The sequence below is a fragment of the Myotis daubentonii genome, chromosome 5 (assembly GCF_963259705.1).
Source record: "Myotis daubentonii chromosome 5, mMyoDau2.1, whole genome shotgun sequence".
NCBI lineage: Eukaryota > Metazoa > Chordata > Mammalia > Chiroptera > Vespertilionidae > Myotis > Myotis daubentonii.
In genome coordinates, this window is record NC_081844.1 from 70,755,443 (window position 1) to 70,779,076 (window position 23,634).

The window sequence follows — 23,634 nt, forward strand, 5'->3', positions numbered from 1 at the left end:
GGAATTACCCCGTAGAGGACATTAAAAAATAAAAACAGCTTGAAACTCTGAAACCCGAGAGGCACATTCTAAGCACAACCTGCCTCCTGCCTGTCTAGTGGAAATATCAAGTTATTTATGTATGGAATCTTTATCAAAATAGGCTACAAAAATAACAAAGTTTTAACAGGATAAAATTATAGGACTTTATGAGGTCAACTTATTTTCTGTAATATTTAATGTTTACCTTTTAGGTAATATAAATTTCTTTTAATATTGAAAATTGGTTATTTGCATTTCAAAGTTGGATTTCCTTGGTGTACTCAGATTTATAGCTTATATGAAGTACATGAAAAGTAAAATGAAATTATTTTGTCAACTTTTAATTCTATGAAACAATGACAATTCTAGCTCTTATTTAGTAAAATTTTGGAAGGTAAATCTTTTATTGTATTTTTATCTGAATATATAAATAAAATGTTATGTAGAAAAATGTATCCTATTATAGAGTAGCTGATTAAAGACAATATATATATATTAAATTATCTTTATTGTTGAAAGGATTACAGACATCACCCCTTTTCCCCCCATTGTCTCCTTCCTCCTCACTCTTGCCCCCTCCCCAGGCCTTCACTGCTCTATTGTCTGTGTCTATGGGTTATGCATATATGCATAAAAATTCTTTGGTTAACATCCCCCCGCCCCCCCAGTCTGAGAATCCTCAGTCTGTTGGATGCGTCCATGTCTCCAGATCTAAAAACAATCATTAGGACCTAATATGAGGTGACAGGAGATTTGACTTTGGGTGATGGGCATATGGTCCTATATACAGATTTTGTAAATTAGTAATCCACACATGTAACCTATATGTTCATGTAGACTAATGTCACCCCAATAAAATCTAAAATAATGAAAAATAAATAAATAAGAAAAACAATCTCTAAATAAATGGTTTATAATACTTATATCACTAATAGATACGGTACAAAGTCTTACTGGAAATAAGAGAAAGTAAAAAATCACCAGTTATCAACCTTGGAAACACAATTTTCATCTAAGACAAAATTCTCTATTAAACTAACCAGATTAGGACCATCATGGAGTTGCTCATGCAGAGCCCCATGTCAGGAAACCAGAACCTAACAAAGTTTCTATCCTCAGCTCTCCCAGGAAAGAAAGCCAAGGTCTTGCAATGGGCACTTGCTTCCTCAGCACACGTTACCTGACCTGCTCCAGCCTTCCCTTTGCTGCACGTAGGAAAGTGGCCCTGCTTTCATCGATTAGCAAGTGCCCAATATCACTTCCTGTTCCTGCTCACTTTGGTCTATAAGAATCTCTTGCCTGTACAGCTCTTCAAAACTCCTTTTTATCTGCTAGATTGGATGCTGCCTGAATCATGAATCACTGAATAAAAAGCCTACTGCATCAGTAAATTGTGGGGAAAAATGTTTATAACTTATTTCCACTGGAAACAAGCAAAACTTCCTCAGACTCAAATATAGAAGCAAGCTAAATGCATTTAACTTTCAGTAATTGAAGTTAACCCTAACAGTATTTGACTTATGGAGTCATTGGTGCCTATGAAAAATTTTCAAGCAATATTTCTTAATAAATATGTCCATCAAAATAGACAAGGCAAACTCTTGGGTAACATTTTCCCACAAATAATAGTGACAAATGCAATCTTAGTGACAAAAACCAACTGTCTTCAGATGCAAAATGTCATATTCCACACTCCTTTTGACCTCTCTTTTGATTATAGAACTATTTATAGTGCAATGACTTTCTTGGCTAAGCGATGTGACAGATAGCTTTCATTCAACATGTCATCATATACTCACCAAAAAATAAAGCATGATGGTTCGCCCTTTTAGCTTTTAGACTTAACTTTTGCAAAAGCATCATGTTTCCCCTCCATTAAAAAGTAATTTCCAATCCCTGCATAAGAATGAAGTTTATTCTGTCTTTCAGTCAGATGATGAATACCTTTAATTAGAAATGCTAATAACTGAGCTTTTCCCCTCAAACCAATTAATTATGCTGACACATAGACACTTCATAACTAAACCTTTTGGCAAAATCTATAGCCAGAATATCTCTATATCCCTTTAGCATATTAGATTGAGAACAGATAAAGAATAATGTGTTTAATATGTGCACAAATGAATCTCCCATCCCCAAATTAAATGCAAACACACACACACACACACACACACACACACACACAGCTCAACTGACTCACTGTATGTGCATGTGTCAGTATATCATTCATATTGATTGCACATTTCAGTATAATACCTAACATTTGCTTTGCACTCTATGCTTTCTAAACCCCTTGGATATGCATTTTCATTTCCTGACCCAATGAGGAGAGCAATCCTTTGATTTCAAATTTATCCATATTCTTCTTTTATGAGCTATTTTAATGGCAGAAAAGTACAAGGTGTTTGTTTTGCTTCACAAATCAGTGCTCTTTTTAAAATAAAAATAATATTTAATCCAAAGAGAAGAAAGTGTTATAAATGTGGTCTATAAAAACCGCAGCCTGGTGGACTAGCTCATAGGTGGGAAGCAGGGAGCAGTGGTTGACTGGCTTCATATCCCGTTTCCACTGATAAACAGCTGCCTGCCTGACAGGTTGCTTACTTTGCCTAACACTCGGGTTTGGTTTTGGTTTTCTTTTACTCTATACAATTAGAATAATAGTATCTATCTCATTTCCAGGGTTGCTGTGAGATTAAGTATGATAACATAGAACACATTCTGGCACATACAAGTACTCCGTGTTCACAGAATAAATATCATCTAGAGGTTATGACTTTCCAAGTTGTATGTCTACTCCACATGTCTTCCCTGGAAACTAAACTTTCATATCTAACTGTCCCTCTGACAGCTCCTCTGAATGTCTCATATCTAAAATATACAGAGCCAAAAAGTAATTATTGATAATCTGCCCTAAAATTTTTCTATTACCATCTCCAAATTTCTCAGGCCGAAAACCTAAGACTCATGCTAATTCATCTCATTTCCTAACATCCTTTTCCTCCAGTATTACCATCAAGTCCAATGGGCTCAGCCTTCAAATGGACAAAATGTATAACTACTCCACACCCCTCCTCCTATCACCTGATTTCACACTAGCATCTCTCAGGGACTGCTGGAGCAGCCTTCCAATTCTCAACTCTGTGTCTACCCTTGTTCTCCTCAACTGCCCCAAACAGATCTGTCCAAAATCTCCTGTCACTCCCCTGTTCAAAGCCCCCACAAGGCTTCTCCTCACTCTCAGATAAAATTAAAGCTCCTGACCGTGGCTTTGAAGGCCACTGGTCTAGGCTCCATCTGCCTCTCTTCCCGCCTCCTCCTCTCACTCACTCTCATCCCCCTTGCTGGTCTCTGGATGTGACAAACTCGATCCTACCACAGGCCATTTCATGTGCAATACTCTACCCTGAGCTTCACTGTTCACCTTCTTACCTCTAGTGCTATCGAAACTAACACCCCCACTCCCCACTCTCTAGGGGAATACCCAGAAGGGACTGCTCTGTAAATATCCTCAGTACATAACTTGTTATGTATTAATACAGCCCAAAGAGGCACAGAGTCGGACAGACTATAAGAAACTTCATATATAGGGTCTATTCAATTGGCATCATAATTTGATTTTAATAAATGCAGAATGACACCTGGCAGTGACAACTGCCACTGCTACCATCTTCCACCTGTAAAGCCTAAGGGATTTTCAATGTCTTTCCCTACTTAGCACTCCAGCTGAACAATGGCTAAACTTAAGCTGATGTACAAAAGGTCAAAACTGAAATTACTGACTCCAAGTAATTTGGTGTTCCTTAAAAATATTTTGAAACGTTTATTTATTCATTTGAGGAAAGAAAAATAACTTGAATGTTTTATTCATTAAAGCACAAGAAAAAGGGTCTCTGAAACTGTGCTTTTAGAAATGTGCTCTATGCAGACAGCCAGCAGACCCCGGTGTATAACACAGCACAGGGAAGCGAGAACAGCCGGGAGGCAGAACTCCTGGACACCGTTCTGCCTCTGCCGCTCTCCGGGTCTGCGAGCTCTGGCAAACGGCCTAATTATTCCAGGCCTCCATTCCTTATCTGCAAAATAAAGGAAATGAACTGGCTTATCGCCAAGAAGTCTTCTGGTTATAAAATCATCATTTTAAGTCAGATTTCTCTAACTTGTAATTTTTTTTCATATGTACTTCTCTTTAAAAATGGCTCCATGTTACGCCCTGAATTATAACTGTAACATCCTCCATTGTCCTATCAGCTTGCTTACTGCTTTCTGCCATGTCGTTCAGTTCCCTGAAGGAACAGTGGCAGATAATGGCTCACAGATTTTGAATTTACTGGTCAGGGCATAATTATCTTAAGTTAAAAAAAACCAACAAAACAAAAAAACAACATCTTTTTCCTAAGAGACCAAGAAGAATTACTTGTATAGATGTCTATGTATTGAAATAGTTTCTTAGACGCCAAATTTGCATAACAAAAATCAAAACAAGTAAAAGTTTTCATATTGTGCTTATGTAAAGCGTCTTGGATCCTATATGTAAGCTATGTGAAGCCAAAAGCACAGAGAGGGCATATTTTGGATAGCTAAATGGGGCTTGGGTATTTGGTACATATGGGAGGGAAGCAGCACAACACAGAATGGAGACAAGCTTTACCTAGAAATGTCTAATAGAGAATAGAATTGAGTAAGAGCCAAAGGTGCAGGGGAGAGTCATGAGAAAATAGCCCAAACAGTACTTGAAGCACTTGAAACGGAATTAAAGCCATAAAACGCTTCAATGGGCCCTTACATATGACTGCAATTTATCACATCGTACTAACCACCGCAGAGCCTTAAACACTTGAGCTGCTTTTCAAAGCAGAGGTCAGTTTGGATGACCACAACCAACGCAGCAAAAACTTGTGGTATTTGGGCAGCGAGTTTAAAAGGATTGGCATTTTTCCTTTTGGTAGGTCCTGTCCTTTGAAAAATCTGCCAGCGATGACTATATAACCATAAACTAAATATAAGTATGGTAAATGAATATGAAATAACCGTTGCCTGTAGAAATAACAGGATGGTGATTAATTGATAAATAATTATCATAATTTTGCACTCATTGAACCATTCACTCATTCAGCAAATGTTTATTAAGCACCTGCTATAGTGCAGGTTCTCTTTTGGGTGTTTCTGGAAATTCAGTTTTGAACAAGACAGGAGGTTCAGATTCTATTGGAAGGTTGCTAAATATTGGTGGGGTAAACAAATTATACATATACTATATCCTATTGTATATAAGCATACATCTTAGGTAGCAATTAGTGTTAGGAGGGAATCACAAGGTAGAGTGATGGAAAGAGACACTAGAGGGAGAGGGGCCATTAGAGTGATAGTAGGTAAGTCCTCCCTGAGGAGAAGATATCTTACTTAGCTATAATGACAAATAACCAAGTCATGAAAGTCTCCCCTTAAAATAACAAGACAGCTGGCCATAGAGTAAAGCACACAACTACAGGTGCAAAGGGCCACAGGCAGGAAAGGCTGGCATTTCTAGAGGCCAGAGGAGTGCACAGAAGCCTGGTCATTTAGTGCCCTGTGGTCGCTGGTAAGAAATTTAGGTTTTATTCTTGGAAACCACCTAAGGGTTTTTAAGCAAGTCATGGGGGATGATGACCTAATTTATAGTTTCAAAGCTCTGGAACTGCTTGCTGGAGAAGGTATGGGGGCGGGGGGGAGGTTCAGTTAGGAGGTTATCGCATTAGCCCTGGCCTAGACTCCAGTGGTGGTGGTAGTAGAAAGGAAAAGCAGATACGCTCAGGAATCCTTTTATATGGTTGGAAGCATAGTCTATTCATAAAAGGACTTGCTGAATGTAGGGTACAGAGAAAGAGGAATGACTATGATAACAAAGTTTGCCTTTAGCAACTGTGAAATCGTAGACAGAGGTTATTTGTGGAGGTTAGGGAGGCGGATAGAAGTCCAAAAGTTTTGCTTGGTCTTACTAAGTTCCACTCAGCCAGCAGACATATTGACTAATATTAATAACTGCAGTACGTCATTGCCTTATTTACTCCTGTCAATATGTTTTTCAAGTAGGAATTGGTATTGCCATTCTATAGATATGAACATGAAGGGAACTTGTCCAAGGTCATGTAGCTAGAAATGGCAGAGGTGGGATTTGAAACCTATTTTTTTTTTTAAACGATAAACCTATGTATTTACTTCTAGAATACTCTTGCATTTTGTAAATTAATTCTCTGCAGTAAATGGCTCTGGGTTCCCTGATTATTCCCTGCAACTTACTCTATTAGAAACACTATCTTACTTATTGCACAGATGAGAACATGATGAGGAACAGCCTTGTGAAGAGGCTTCTTGGGAACAGAATGCCAAACCACTAGCGATTAGTGCCAGCTTCCCTGACAAGGCTCCGAGAGCTGGGTCATCTGCAGTACCTGCCTTACTGCACCAGATTGAAGCTGTAGCCTCCTAGGAATTTCTACTTGGTACCATCCATATTTCCAGAAGAAATAATAGTAAGTCATATAGAATAATGGCAGACGATCCATACTTTAAACTGTAGTTAAACAGAACAGCTTTAATTGAGTTGTAGTCTCAACTCATTAAGTTGCTGCTTAGTAATTTAATCCCACATGGAAAAAAAAATGGTAGAATTATGCTCTGTTCTGGCTTGGTTATTTAGCAAGACAACATTCAGTCCCACACACATAGGATAGTGTGGTCATAGCTCATTGGAAGCTGTAGGCAGGAGTAGCTAGAGAGTTTCCAGATGTGCTACTCTGGAGCCACGGAGTCAGTAAATAATAATATGATGATAGTGCAACGCTAATATTTTCTCTAAAAAATATTCAAAGATTTAGAGGTTTGCTGATAAAAAATAAAAGAAGCTCCTGCTTCAGTTTCTGCCGTATCAGCAAAGCTGGGCCATCTCTGGCCTGACACCAGGCAAGAATTTGAAAAGAGCAAAGGAAAAGTGATTTGTGAGCTAAGGAATAAAACTGCCAAACATTTTTGTTTAGAGCACTTTGATATTTGCCTGGTTCTTAGAACACTGCAAATTTGAGAATAATGTGGCATCTGGAATCTAAAAGCTGCCATATTTTTTTCTGAATTTTCTCATGTCATCTGCCAATTTGACTTTTAAATCATAGCAGCGAATATGTATTTTACATCCTGTGTTAGAGACTTCGTTTCTGGGATATAAGATGAAACTGCAGATTCTGAAGCCTGATATCTGAAACTCTCACGGCATCCCATAAAGTGGTTATTTATGCTACCAAAGGTATGCAACGGAATTGAACATAAAACCATGGTCACATAGGAGTTTTCATAGCTTTAAGATCATCTAGTCCAACTCCCCTCATAATTTCTGGTTGCTTTCTACAGGATCCATATTCAATATTAAATATCTTCAGATATTTAATTAAATATTTCACCCCAGTGGCCTCAGAAACACCAGTCCATTTCAGGGCAACTCGGGAAACAAACAAACAAACAAAAAGAAGTACTAATAAAAATCTGTGCTTTGAGACAAAGTTCAACAATGCTCTAGTATCCAGGACTGCCAAAATACTGTGACCTATCCATGCCACAGAATCTCGCTCATGCTCCTGGGCACCATATCTAAGTGTGACAAACTTTTAATACCTTCGCTTTATTATAATCTGAATTGTCACTATCCATAACTCATAACTCTCCTATCTCAATCTGTACAAACTTGGTCTTCACATTAATGGCGATGGTCCTTCACAGAAGTTAGAGCTGTACTCCCATTACTTGTCCTTCTATTAAAACGTCCAGGTCCCCGGTTTTCCTCAGGACCAAGGCTGGTGTGATGGCCTCAGGAAGCTGGTTTGCTCCCCGAAGCAGGACTGGGCTCTCGCACAGTCTGCACGTTTAGACCGATGCTTTGTCAACTCTCCTTGTGAACTTTCTCCTAACAGACCGACCCATCCCTGTCTATCACAAGAGAATACTTCTGGCTCTAGGACTTCCAGTTTTCTTCCTTGTTTTCCTTTGCCTAATGAAATGTCTCTTTTGTGTTGTCATGTTGATGGAGAAACAGAATTATAAGTGCTGGTTAAGTGTACTGCTAGCTGGCAAAATCCTCCTTACCCCTAATTGGGCTGACCTACAATTTTCAAAATCTACAGTAACAAGTGTTTTTAAATAATAAACACTTACTATGCAATATGTTCTTTGGAAATGTGAAAAGAAATATCTGACACATCAAAGAAATTCCTAATATCGTAACATATAAGATGAAACTTAAACTGCAATTTTTAAACATGTTTTTTAAACCAATCGGTAATCTTTGAACAAGAATACTTATGTAGTAAGGAACAGGGCAAATATTTCTAAGACTTTTTAAATAGTTAAAGTGCATCAATCACAATTCTTACTAAAATCATTGTATGTACTATGAGATAGGCATATTTAACCTTATAATAACCTGCTTTGTAATTACTGTTCTCCCCACATTACCAAGGAAGACACTAAAGTTGACAGATGATACCTCTGGTCTGAATCACAAAGATAATTATGACAGAACCAGAATTCAAATCAAGGGTAGTTCAAATTCAAATCTTTCATCATATTATACAGCCTATTATTGTGTTTGCTTTCCAAATAAAATAATTTGGGAAATAAGTATTTTTTTTCAAATTTTACTTTACCTACACACTAAAACGTCCCGTATACCCTGAACTTGGAGTCAGGCATGCTAGGGTCTGAATCCTACTCTGTCGCTTATTAGCCGTGTGATCCTGGGCAAATGACTTGACTGCTCTGAGCTTGGGTTTACTGCAAGTGAAGTGGAACTAAAAATGCCTGAGTCTTTGAGATGATGAAGAAATGTAACGTGTAGAAATGGGTTAGTTAGTGCCTGTAAAACCTGGCACACTGTGTGACACAGATGGCCATATAGCAGAAAAACAACCAATCCCATGTATTTCACAATATTCCCCCTTGGCTGCATAGGCACACAAAAAATGTTTAAAATCTCAGAATTATTTGGTTGAAAACAGGCACTCTTGTCTACATGGATACATCCTTTCTCCGTCACGGCCTTGACTTAGAATGTCCTAGAGTACAAGGCCTAGAACGGAGAACTTCTGTGCGCTGTGCCCTGCCCATCCTGGTCACGCCACTCTGCACCCCTGACTTCCAAAATCACATCCTGCTGCCACCCTGGGCTGACCTCACGTGACACACCCTCTGGGCAGCAAGTTTTATCCTGGTTGATGCCTTCGTGAACTCGATTCCTGGTCCTGGTTTCTCCTCCCCCACCTCACCTCCACAAAGCTTCTGGTATTGACCACGTGTTTCCAGTTGTAACTGGGGAGCAAAGCTGAGATTGAGAAGCTTTAGAAATAAAACCTGGATTTTAACTATCTGAATCTCTACCATTTTCTACTCATTTTCAACCCCTGTTCTCCCCAGGTGGCTGTTGAAACACTGGATTGATGTGAGCCATGTGGTAGTGACTGCATTTTTCATGAGAAGGCTGGCCCTTTGTGCCTACCGACCAGGAGGCACATGCTGACTACACACATAGTGAACCACCTTTCAGGTCAACGTGGGTTAGGTTTTATGTGGTTGCCGGACTACATTCTGTACATCATTCTTCAGCATTTTATTGTTTGCCTAACTTTAGTGTGGTCATTCACATACATTACACAATATACAGAGAATATTGCTTTCTTTCATAAACCAATAGTCTCAGAAAATCAAACTCCCAAAAGTAAATGCAAATAATAGAGACAGCTGCCTCAGTTAATGATCAGTGGCACTATCATTTGAACACTTAACATAAATCTATCATTACTCATTATCTCAAAATCTCCTCCTCTTTTATGAGAAGTGGTGAAATTAAACAATATTATACTCTGAAATTGATCACTATAACAAAAATATTAATTCGTTATATTTATAAAAACACGGCAACAACAGTTAAAACATCCCATTTGAAAATTTAAAATTGTTGTCCTATATCAGCATCCTATATCCAAAATTGATGTCCTATATCACATCAACCTGAGCACGGAAATATATATCTAGATATGTAATTTAATTATATGATATAATTATATATATATGATTTCAGTCATTTGACATTCCAACAAATTTGCCATGTCTTAAAAACAATTTAAACACTATTTGAAAAAAAATATGTCAACATTATTAAATTTTTAAATATTTAGTTGTGACCATTTTATAAATAAATGTTACATAAGAATCATATTCCATAATGTATTAATATTTTGGAAATCAGTGATTCATTCATTTAATCATTCATTTATTCAACAAATATTTAAGCAATATTTACTTTCTTCAAGGCATAAAAATTCTTTGAAACGTTTTAATTGTTTCAGTTTTGATTTAGAAGTGTGTGATATTTATGAACAGAATCAATATATGCAACACAAAATAATGGTAAATAATATTACTTTTTAAGAATAGATTATGTTTTATGCTACTTGCTCTACAACTTTGTGTAATCCCTACTTCCCACACGAAAGCTAACATACCACTTTACTCTGCTGACTTGACGAGAACCTGGGCTCTTACTGATACTCTTTGGAGGTCTGTGGGGCTTCATCACATGCCTATTTCAGCTACTTGGAGTTGTGCGGAACCTAAGGACCAATTAAGTAGAACTCTGCACCCACTGTCTTATCTCCATAACCAGTTAGAACCATGTGGCTGCTTTCAAAACTCAGGTACTTGAAATGCCTCATGGCTCAAGTGGCAGAGTATCCGGGCACCCCCAGCGGCACTCGGGTGGCTGACTGAGCAAGAACACATTTTGTCTTTCAGGCACAGAGCTTTGTTTGTGATGTGCTTAGGCCCTTGCTACTTACATTTAATTTCAAAAAGTGATAAATGTGCTATAGATTGTATAGCTGCAATTGGAGTTCCAAGAATTAGTAAATTTCAACAAATATGTAACATAATGCTAGACACAAATACTTTCTTTTACTCATATTATGAAGAAATTCTTTACACACGATCAAGGTCAAAACAGACTTACCTGAATCTGTAGCTGTGACAATCAACACAAAGTGCTCCTTGGTCTCACGGTCCAAACTCTGTGTCACTCGAAGTTCCCCACTATCTGAGAGAGTGAAAGCACTGTCTTCATTCCCACCAAACAGGACATAGGAGAGTTTGCTGTTAGAACCTTGGTCATCATCTCTTGCCACCACCTGGAGGAGAGCATAACACATGTCATGAATGTCAGTAAATCTAACGCAATGCACACCACAAAATAAAATGTAGCATTGAAAATAATGAGACAGAATCATAGTTACCAGCAACTTTTTCATCCCATGGCACACATAAACCAATTACTAAAATTCTGTGGCACACCAAAAAATAGTGTTTTGCTGATCTGACAAAAAAATATAGGTATAATGTATATTCATTCACATCTGATGGCTATTGCTATGTTGGCTGTTGTCATTTTTTTTCTATTTGACAATCTAAGGGAAATGAGGTCAGTGCCACTGACTAAATAGTCAGGTACTTCATGTTTTAAAAATTCTTGCCACGGCACACCAGTTGAAAATGGCTGACACATACCAATAATAAAAGGTTTCAAAAATAAAGTTTTAAGTTTCAAGTAAAAAATTCAAACGATACATAGTAGTATGTATTACTGGTGTGAAAACAGGCACAAAATCGATTCATAGCATTTTTGGAAGGCTTTTCAAAAAATTTTAACAGCAGCTTCATCTTGGTAGTTGGATTTGTAAAGAGGAAAGGGAGAACCATGTTTGCAACCGAGTTTTCAAATTTTTACATCATTGCACTTTCTTACTATGTGCAGATATTCCTGTTATAGTGAAAATTCAAAGATGTACAAATACCCAAATGTGTACAACATGAATATATATAGAAGAACGGGATTGAAATGTAATATTCAATCTACAAGGAGGTCAATAGGTATAATTTTCATAAACCTTTCAACCTTTCAAGATTTGCTATATCTGCAATTAAGCACTTATGGATGAGAACGAGGAAGAGGGAGGGGTTGTATGAATGTTATAATGAAATTAGATGTCTTATAGAGAACAGTATTTGTTTAAATATACTGACCTGAAGGATTGTTCTAGGTAGTGTCCCTAAATTCTCAGGGACATGTACGGAATATGGAGATAGCTCAAATATGGGGACAAAATCATTACTATCCAACAGCACAATGCTGACCGTGGCGGTGTCAGTTCTGGGGGTACTGCCCCGATCGGTTGCCTGAACAGTTAAAGAGTAAACAGGGGTCTTTTCTCTATCCAGTGGCTTAGCCACAGTGATGGCACCTGTGACAGAGTCAATCCGAAACTCCTGATTGGCATTCCCATCAACGATGCCATAGCGAACCTGTCCGTTTGTGCCTTCATCTCCATCTGCTGCGTACACTTGTATTATATCTGTTCCTGTGAGCGTGTTTTCATTCATCTCCACTTGATACAAAGCCTGCACAAAGACAGGGTTGTTATCATTGATGTCAAGCACCATCACCATGACCTCTGTAGACGAGGAGAGAGACGGGTGACCCTTGTCTGTGGCCACCACGGTTAGAGTATAATTAGAAACTTCTTCTCTGTCCAGTTCTCCAGTGAGCCTCACTTCCCCATCGATGGTCCCAATGCTGAACTTGTTTCCCAAGGGGTTCAGCAGGGTGTACTCAATATAGCTGTTTGGGCCGCTGTCCGGGTCCGTTGCTTGAGCTTTGAAAACAATGGTATCGATGGGCGTGTTCTCTGGAATGTATGTCAATTTCGGGGAAAGAAATGCTGGTGGGTTGTCATTCACATCCAGCAAAATAATGGAGACTTGAGCAGTGCTGGTGAACCTGGAGGCCGGGAGTGGTGGCAGGTCATGCACCTGAACAACCAGGTTGTAAAAGGACTGACTTTCCCGATCCAGAGCTTTTAGGACGGTCAGCACACCATTCTTGTCAACTGTAAACTGCCCGAGGCTGTCACCTGAAGCAATGCTATAAGCCAACTGGGAGTTGATGCCTGAAATGAAAGGGAAAAAATTAAATTTTCTTCCATGTGTGCCGATTGCCAACTGAGCTGCACCAAATTTTTTACACTATGAAACTGCATATTTGATATATGATGCCTCCAACCACACCTTATGGATGATTTAGCTGCAGTTAACTTTCTCTGTCAGTAACACATATTGCATAATTCTTTTCCTGTTAACATTTGATCTAAAAAGATGTTTACAACCTGGCGAACAAATGATATATATACTGTTTGCTATTTACTACGGTGTTGAAATGTTAAATTACACAAGTAAAGAGGAAAAAATATTCCAGAGAGTGTATTTTTTCTACACATTTCCTTATTTCTGTCACATAATTCCTGAAGGTTGAACATTAACGGTGCCACACTCTATATTATTAGCCCAAAATTTATAACTTCAGTAATTTATGGAGGCCGACACCAATTTTCAGAGGAGGGTAATAAAATTTTCTAATGTATGGCATTAGTCATGGATGCTTTGAGTCTACTTTTACATTTCTTGTCAGACCAATAAATACTTTTTAATTCCTATTAGGCACCTGGCTAATGGCCTTTGTGAAAATAATTCTCTTTCAAATTTTATTATGTACAATTAATGTGTTTTAAAAATATTATTTAAAGGAAATGTCAGCAGTAAAATTATACATGAAAGGCTACACATATAAATGCTCACACTATTATTGGGCTGTATTTACATAGTATTTTATCTATTTTTCCTAGAAACATGTGTTACTTTTTAATTAAAAAATGATAAATACTTTTAACAATAAAGATAAATTTTAAAAAATTGATATATAAATCCTCATTTCAGAAACTGATTATAGACATTCTTCTAAAAAAAGATGATGTGGAGAAGGGACCAAGCTCTTGTTTTAGTAAGTCATTTACAGGTAAATAACAGGTAAGCAGTGAAAACAAAGAAAAACAAGATTTCCTGACCCACAGTAGTGTTTTCTTCACTGACCCAGCATGCCTTTTACATTTTCATATTTTATCATAAAGATACTGGCATATTGTAGGGTATTAAAAGACTTGCTAAGAAATATATGGTGTACCTAGATAACCCATCCTTAATAAAGATTTTATATTCTGGGATTTTAAACCAGGAAAATTTTATTGAGTTAATAAATTGCTTACAAATAGCTCCTATATTTCTGAAATTAATTTCAACTATTCAGGGGTCAGAAATGATATTCATTGTTTGCCAAGAGTCTTCTAGAACAATTTGATCATCTTTTTCTCTCCTTTGAAAAATACTTTCTCAGGATTCTATGAATACTTGAGTGACCTTTTTGCCTTTTCTTAAAACTCATCAAGTTCCTCACAAAGGCAAGTTTAGTTGAATAGTATTTTTTTTTTTCTACCTGGTAGGGCCTGCCTGTTCTTTGGTAAAAAAAATGCTAAAATTACTCTTTTCCGGTGATTTCATGGTCTCTATCTAATGTGCTTTGTCTATATATTGATGCAGAGAACAAATATTTATGAAGAAACTTTCAGGCACTGGCTTATTCACAAAAATGTCTAAGATAAACAAGGGTTGAGTAGATCTTTGAAAAGGTAGGTTTTCCTCCTCACTGTGAGTTGTGGCTTTTAATCTTTATAGTTTATGACTGCTCACAAGTGAACAAAGCAGAGGTTATAAAGTTCAAAACACTTAAAACTCTGAGGACCAGGAAAAATATGAATAAATAAAGGTAATGGAGACCAGTCAATTCAACAACAGGAGATAAAGAAAATTTTAAGATCTGAGTAGAACAAGGTCAACAGCTACTTCAACTCCTCGACTTAGATTCCACAGGTGTGGGGGGAGAACAGCACCAGGACAGAGGGTCCTGCAGGAAGCCACCGCTTTCCAGGACTGTCAGGAGAGGGCACCAATGAATGCAGAAAGCCCATGGACCTTGGGCATTAGCAGGGCTGACACTAAGCACCGAGTGTTGAGATAGTGGTGGCTCAAGGTAATTCCCTAACCTGATAATCCTTTTACTGTTTACCAAACTTTACCTTTGATATGTCTGTATGCATTTATTCACTTGTGTATTCAAGTAAATAAAATGTGGACTGGACCAGAGGTCAGTGTGCTCTTCACAAAAGAGACACTCCCTGACCCCTAATGCCTTCTAAATTCATATTTCTTGGATAGCATTCTCATTTGTGTGTCAGCCCCTCCTTCAGATCCTGAACCCTGCCATGCAGGTCACAGAAGGGTCCCCCCAAATTACTTTCTAAGGATATATATATATATTATATATATATAGTTAAAATTAATTTGCTTTAATATTAATATGTATGTATATATTTAATATATATTTTAAATCCAATTACTCTCTAAGGAAACTTATTTTCCATTTCCTATAGCTAAATCTATCAATGAATACTGAATTCTTATTCTTTGAGGCACAATTATATCAAGAAAAAGTTGTGAAAACATCTGGATAAAAATAATACCAACAAGCAGAGATATAAAATTTAGTTCTATGCAAGCCTATAAAATCTTTCATGCCCAAGATCAAAATGAAAAATACCAACAAAATGACACATGGCCACCAAGTGATGGTCTAGCATGTTTACATGAAATAAATCAATTGGAACGTCCATGTATATGCTGCTTCCTTGAGTAAACAACTAAATCACAGAGGCAATCAGAGAACCTGATACTGAGATTATATAGCCAAGCAGCAAACAGCAGAACAGCCTCTTTTTTAGGGAAAGAGTTTGGCGGGGGAGGTTGATGGAGTAAGTTTAACTTTAAATAGAATTATGAAAAAGAAAAATTTGATTACATAGTCAAATTCATCATGACAAATACATTAGGTAATACTACTGAAAATAAACGGAGGATAATTATCATTATCTTGGAGAAAATAAATAGAATGATATAACATAAATACTGCTGCACAAGATATGGCAGCACCATCTAAGAAGCAGGTCCCAGCTCTGGGACTGGACCCTCACTGCCTCCATCAGGCCAGGGAAGCCTCCACATGGACTTTGCTGAAAAGAAAAGGCCTTTCCACTCCTGACAAGTCTACGTGGCGCTGGGCATGTGCTCTCCATCCACAAAATTCACGTGGACATATGGAAACTCAAAACTCTCCCTGAACATTTGCAGCATCCGAAAAAGAGCTCAGGCCATTTCTCTCTCTCTGCTCTTTGCATCAAATATTAGAATCATGAAACAGTAAATACATTATTTTAAATTCCATACTTTATTCAGAGCACCGAGACTTGAATCTAGTGGGCTTTTACAGCCCACCAGATCCTCAAATTTAAAACAGTCCAAATTTCTACCATTTGTGTTCAATATTCTGAAACGGTTTGGTTACATGATTCTTTCTGGCAGTTTTATTGTGTATGTGTGGTTGTACTGCGTTTTGGGGGATTTTTATTTTTTATTTCAGTCTCACGAATACCTTAGTTCCAGAAAACGTAGCACGGAACTACAGATATAGAGTTCTGTTATAAAACGTGTACACGTATTCACAATATGAAAACCATTCACAGGTCAAATGACCTCCACTGTGCAGCATACATATAGAGGTGAATTTATGAGGCAATAATTACAATCATTTTATTCTCAAAATAGCCTATGACTCCCCAAGATTTTGAAGACTATAAGGTTTATTCCAAAAGTAATACATAATTATAAAGTGATCGTATTTCCATAAAGCTTTAATTTATAATAGTTTGACTCAAAATAGTACTTTTTAAACTGTGTGCATAGAAGCCTTGAGATCAGTACATGCTCTACTTACCTTGTGAAAACAATAAAATATTTGCTTTATTTTTATTAAACGATCATGTAACCTAAAATTTTAAGTTAACCTCTTGGAGAATTTAGATAATAATAACAAAATATTTTATATTTATTATCATATAAAATGTATTCATCTAAGAAGATGACAATATTACCTCCTCAGGAACATTTTGACAGAGAGTAAAATGAATTTATTAATTTTAGAAAGTCTACACAATACTGTTTGCAAAATACTTTGAGAACTATTTAATGTAACTGAGTTGGCAATTTTAAGCAAACAAGGTTACCCTTGTACAGTCTTATCATTATCCTTGAAATTCAGAGAGAATAGGAACTGTGTCCTATATTTTAGGTCAAGGTACAGGAAATTACAGTGATAAAAGTATTCAAAACTAAAACAATGGGGAAATGTAGCTTGAATTTTTTTTAATCCAACACAATTAAAGGGGGAGGTAGGGGGGGATCTATGAAAAGCAACTTGAAGTCAATGGTTAATGGATGTCTGTGTGTACATGTGCATGGCCTATCCCAGCATATTTTCACAAAGAAAGTTTCTTACTTGTTATTTTCCCACTTTCCTACATTTTAAGGCATGAGGATAAATGAACTGTATCCCAGAAGAGCACACAATCCTATGAAACAGTGGGCCCTCCCTAACCCGTAAGAAATAAATCACAAAGAAACATGGCACAAAATTCTTCACTACAGAACAGAACGGACCAATCAGTCACAAGGACAGATAAGAAAATATTCATATCCAGGGAGCAGGTAAACTAATTAAGGCTATAATAGAGAGATCAGCCTCTAAAATAGAGACTAACCTCACTTGTTTATAAATGTCTATTTGGAGCCGAGCCACAGAGTGGGGCTGATGTACAGGAAGGAAGCAGAGTCTGCAGCGTTCCTAGGCCAGGACCGTGCCAACTTAGCACTGCACTCGACGAACGTTGGCTATTGTTCGTATGACTAGTAATAGCCATGGTACTAGTATTACAGCCACTTCTATCATGTCTTTTTCCTTTTGTTTTGTTTTTTTTACTTTCTATCTTTTATTTTCTATCTTAGATGTAATCATGAGTTCAATATTAATTGTGCTTGAATAAGAGGAGAAAGCTTTACAAAGGACTTCAAACAAATTTTAAAGAAATCATTTCCAATTTTGTGGATTGAAACATATAAAACACTGATACTTTTTGCCCCCCGCCCTTCATCTCTGTAAAGGACATTTCTAGACACTCCTGAAAGGGAACTAAGTATAGAGCACAAGGTTGAAACACAGTGGTATTCTGCAATTACATAAATCAAGTTAGGGAGAATCAGGAAATTCTAAATTAAGATTGATATGCCTGTGTCACTGGGCATATCCTCGGGCTAGGGACCTGTTTCCTCTTCAAAGGACTGTCCCTTGTTTTCCCTACTGACTGGACATTTAGCTGCATCCAAGCAGGGAAAACAAGGTAACGACTTTCCCAACAGTTTAGTTAATGACTGGTAACCTGCACAATGTTATCACTAACAATAAGGTATCTGACATATGTCCTTACAAAGCAGGTTTTAGAAGGAAGGCCAGGGGAGTCGTATGTTTTTTGTTTTGTTTTGATTTTTTAAAAAAGCTTATCAAATGCTTTTGTAATGAATAAAAGTCAAATACATGGAAAGTCTAGATTTAGCGAAAAATCTCAATTTGATTTTATAGCCTAAAGCTCTGAGGCTGTCCTTTGAGTCAAAGCATGAAAGCTTGCCCAAATATTATTAGCAGTTTTCAGGTAGAAATACAAAACTAAGCATACATTCCTAAGTAGTTTTTGAAGACTTTGGTTTTACTTTTGCTTCCAAATTTTATTCTTTTTACATTAACATAATATATGTAAGTAACTATTTTTATTTATCTGACAAAAACCTACCAAAATGTTGTTTTATGATTTCTACGCTACAAAACTGCAATACTGCCACAACTTCTTCAGGGGGCGGGGAAGATAAAGATGATAAAGTTTATAAAACAATAACAATGCATGCTGCCTGTCATAAATAAGAATTTAACTGAAAAATTATTTAACTTGTTTCATTCTCTATATCTAAACTATAGATCTATTTTTAACTTTGAACCTATATTCACAAAATGCAATTTTGTGACAGCTGAACAATGTAAATAAATATAACATAAACCCAATAATATTTTTAATTAAGTTTTGTAAGTATATAAAACAAAGTACATACCGTCATCTGCGTCGGTAACATTAAACACAAGAACAGTAGATCCTAGAGGTAGATTCTCCATTAAAGATGTGCTATATGAACTCGAGCTGAAAATAGGTGGGTTGTCATTTACATCTAGTATATTGAAATAAACCCTGATGGTAGTAAATTGTCCCCCACCGTCTTCAGCTCGAACAGTGAGGATATAATATTGCTGTGCTTCATAATCTAATATTCGAGTCAAATTAAAGACTCCAGTAACTGGATTCAGGAAAAATATGCCATCTTCATCATCTTCATTCACACTATATGTAATTTCTCCATTCACACCAGAGTCATCATCTGTAGCTAAAATAGCTGCTACCAAAGAACCTATCAAAAAGAATAAATCAACAGTCCACATTAATGGGGCATGGATAGTACTAAGAAAATACACAAAACCAAAAAATTATTTGTACAATGGAATATTTTAACTAGAGAATCACTATGAAAATATAATGAACACAACATTCAGCTGATGTCTATGTTAACACTGATACCAACATTCCCAAATATTAACATATAGCATAATCAATATCCAGTAGATCTCATGTTGCAGTGTAAATATTCTGGGTATTCATGGACACAGGCAGTAGTGTACTGAAGGCCTGGAAAGGGCGGGTGTAGGATGGAGGGAGTCAATGGGGAAAAAAAAACAAAGCTGACATCTGTAATACTTTCAACAAAAAGATAAATTAAAAAATATATTCTGGTACTAATACCACTTCTGACATTATTTTGCTATCTGGCACTACCAATTCATGACCACATATTGATGAATTTAGGGGACATGAATGAGGGTCATTGCTAGTGTCAGGATTGGACATTCCAAGAAATAATACATACATATGCCAAGGAGGTATCACTTGACAGCTCAGATGGCCACTGCTATAACTAAGCAAGGAGTAAATGTGATGGGAGTTTCATGAAGAACAGGCTCATCTTGGGGAGTGAGGGGAAAACTGCCGTGAGGAAGTGAAGAGTCTTCTATAAATGCTTCTTTCCTTGTCAAATGAGTTTCCAAAAATATGCCTTACTAGGCAAACACACTCCAAATATGACTCAGAATAAAATTTCATTTTTAGGTAAGAATTTCCAATAATGGGAATGAAGCAAACACATAGATACTGCATACTCAAACTCAACAATCACAGCATCATATGTTCCAAGAGGCAAGACAATAATTCAGGATTCTTATTCTACTCTCTTTATTGAGCACCTGCTACTTTTCAAGCCCCACTTTAGTAAACTCAAATACACATTCTAAATTAACCTTCACCCTAAATCTAATGGGAGTTACTGTTTCCATTTTACAGCAGGAGGAATTGAAGCTTAGAGAAATGAATTAACTTGTCCTTGGTCACATAACTAGTGAGGGTTAGAACCACTTTTCACAGGTTTCCTTATGCTTTGTCTTTGCTCTTTCTATATACAGCAGCATAATCACAATTGACATTTCTAAAGTGGAAAAACAAAATCAAAAGTGCGGCTGCCCCAAAAATTAACAACCCATGTCACAAATACTTTTAGAAACAGAAATATCAGTAACTAGTAATCAGATGAAAGACTAACCTCATTTGCTCTGAAAAGTCTAGCAATTTGCTTAGGAATTATAGCAAAGATGGCTAATAGAAAACTTGAAAATCCAGCATATATATTTTTATACCTAGTAGCAGATGATAAAAACTAGTCACTAATGAAGGGCAGTTAAAACACAGTCCATAACTGGAGTCAAATGTGATCCTTGCAAAATATACCTAAGGGCGTGCCCCTACCTGGGGTTGTGTCTTCTGGGATGTCGAAAGAGTACACAGGCCTGGAGAACTTGGGCGAGTGGTCATTCACATCACTGACAGTGATGTTGATTCTCATATCAGAGGACTGGAGACCGTCATCGGCACGGACCAGCAAGGAGTATTTGGAACGGCGTTCTCTGTCCAACCTCTTGGTCGCTATCAGATCTCCGGATTCAGGGTCAATGCGGAAACTGTCATCAGCTCCACTAATGATGGTGTATGTGACGAGAGCATTTGCACCCTAAGAAAGAAAGACCAGCATCTGAACTGTCAGAAGTGGAACAGTTAGGGCACCTCTCCTTAGGCTGAGTATGTGTTTGACAGTGAGAGGCTCTGGACTTAATTTCATGCGATGCTATAAGATTTCAAAAGGTACAGGCTAGTGTAGTAAGTTACCTAGCCAGCCTTTCACCATTCACTCATTAAATAATATAGAAAATCTCAATCTTCAGGATTAGTTATATTTTTTAATTTATAAAATATACATGTGGAAAGGAGTAAAGCTGTCACTGTAGATGGTGTGCTAAAGGCTTGCCCTTTGCCAGGCCCTGTTACAACACTATGAGATATGAGTTCTCAAAGGAAGACGCAGGGTTATGAGACACTAGCTAACTTACACATTGTCACACATAAGTGCCAGTGAGGATTTCAAGCCCAAGTCTTCCTGACTGAGCTCTGTGTTCCTTCTCATTCAGCAGGAAAAGGTACCTAAACGAGGCAAGGGCTAAATGGAAGAGGTTCACAAAAAAGTACCATGAGAACCAAGGAGAAGAGAGATTATTTTGAGTTGATTTATTAGGAAAGATATAATGGAGAATGTGCAGAGCTGGACTGGATTTTGAAGAATTTTTTTTTTTTTTAAGGCAAAGAACATAAGAAAACGTTTGAGTATGAGCAAAAGTACAAAGGGAAGAATGACGTGCTTGGCTTACTCACCGTTGAGCAGGTTAGTTGTATGGAAAACATTAAACAAAAGAAGAAAGTCAAGCTAACATACTAGGTTATGGGTCTATGTTGGAGAATCACAATCATAGCACACATTATCTTGAATTCTATGGCCAAGAAACCACTGAACTTGTTTGAGTTGGAAACAGTCTTTTAAGGCTATTGATAGAGTAGAATGGACAAGAGTTGGGGGAGGACAAGAAGAGAGAGAGTGCGGAGTTTGAGCCCTAAAGACTGGAGCTTCATTTCCTCAAGGCAAAACTGTTGGCACTCTGTATTCTTTGCAGGTTCCAAGTCCCCTTTCTATAAAATGAAAGCAGGGATGATTTCTTGGGTTCTCCCAAGTTTTTGAACCATGGTCCTCAGAAACTTTAAAGTATGAACTTGGAAGTTGGCAGAAGGAATGGAAAGTTGAAAAAAAGAGCACATTCATTAAGTGTTTATTATGTGCTAAGCACTGCTCTGAGCATATCACTTCATGGGCACTAAATGACTTAATCCTTAAAGGCAATCTCCTTAGATATGAACTATTACTATCCCCATTTTGATGATAAAGAGTCTGAGACAGGAATTGAAACCCTGGCCTCTTTCTCCAGAACTCTAAATCATCACATGGCATAATACACAGGACAAATCAGTGATATCTGATAGGTTATTGGATATAGAAATAACAGTAACAATACTCTCATTTGTTCAGCATTCCCATAGTCTCATGCCCTTCTTTTAACAAGGTTATGTGATGGGTAAAAGTGAAAGAAAAGAGAAATAATTAATATCAAATCACTTTATCTAGGAATTAAAAGACTACTCTCGCTAAGGATAAGATCTGTTTCGGTGCAGGAGAAACTATGCAGTGATATATGGCATGTTAAGAGACTGAAGGATAGCGTCATAGAAATGTGGCAATCAAAGAGTTGAGAAAAGGTTTGCAAAAATATCTGCAGATCAATATGCATACATGACAGTGAAAATCACAGATCTGTTGAGAATTTAATTAGGTTAGATAAAGGAACAGCAGTGTAAGGACTAAGGGAACGTGTAACTAAGGGAGCTGTGTAACGTCGTTTTAAGAGTGGAAAGAAGGAACAGACATATATGTATATAAAACACATAGACACAGAAAACAGTGTGGTGATAACCAGAGGGAAAGAGGGGTGGGGAGGAGAAGGAGGGCAAAGGGGGGATAAATGGGACAGAAAGAGATTTTACTTTGGGCGATGGGCACCCAATGCAGTGTGTAGATGTTTTGTTGAGTTGTACACTTGAACCTGTATAACAGGTTAACCTGTTTAACCTATTAAACAATATCATCCCAATAAACTCAATTAGAAAACAAAACACCAAAAAAAAAATGCGAAGAAAGAGAAGCAGCAAGGTTGAGGAAGAAGGGAGGGACCTAGGAGGAAACCCAGAGGAACAGCCTGCCACAGAGGTTAAAGGAAGGTTTCAAGAAAGAGTAGGTTTTAACAAAGTCAAAATAAAGAAATTAAGGAGGATTAAAGTTAAAGCACCCATCTAGATTTGATGATAGAAGATGCTGACTCCACAGCATTTTAAAATCTGTTTTAAACTTATCTGTATATTGTTGAAATTATAAACAGGTTGACTTAGATCTTTTAAATTATGGATGATGTAATTGAAATACTGAGTTAAATAGCCTACACTGTACTGGTTGAGATGTGATGTTCTGGAGCTGATTTTCGGGTGGAATCTCTGCTCCACTACATACCAGTTGTGTGTCATTGGGCCACTACTTAACCTCTATGAGCCCATTTCTTTGCCTGAACTATCGGGATGATAATATTCCTCACCACACCCCATAGGGCTGTTGTGAGGATTGAGTTAATAC

General features: G+C 37.3%; 1 protein-coding gene across 1 annotated transcript in view; it reads right to left on the reverse strand.

The window, feature by feature from the left end:
* FAT4 (FAT atypical cadherin 4) overlaps positions 1–23,634 on the reverse strand; it is a 152,541-nt gene that overhangs the window by 45,922 nt on the left and 82,985 nt on the right. Inside the window, exons 3-6 of the mRNA XM_059698085.1 lie at positions 20,820–21,081; positions 19,027–19,377; positions 12,118–13,040; positions 11,051–11,225 (exon numbers count right to left, since the gene is read on the reverse strand). Of these exons, the coding sequence (XP_059554068.1) occupies positions 11,051–11,225; positions 12,118–13,040; positions 19,027–19,377; positions 20,820–21,081 (1,711 nt within the window). The remainder of the gene's footprint in view (positions 1–11,050; positions 11,226–12,117; positions 13,041–19,026; positions 19,378–20,819; positions 21,082–23,634) is intronic.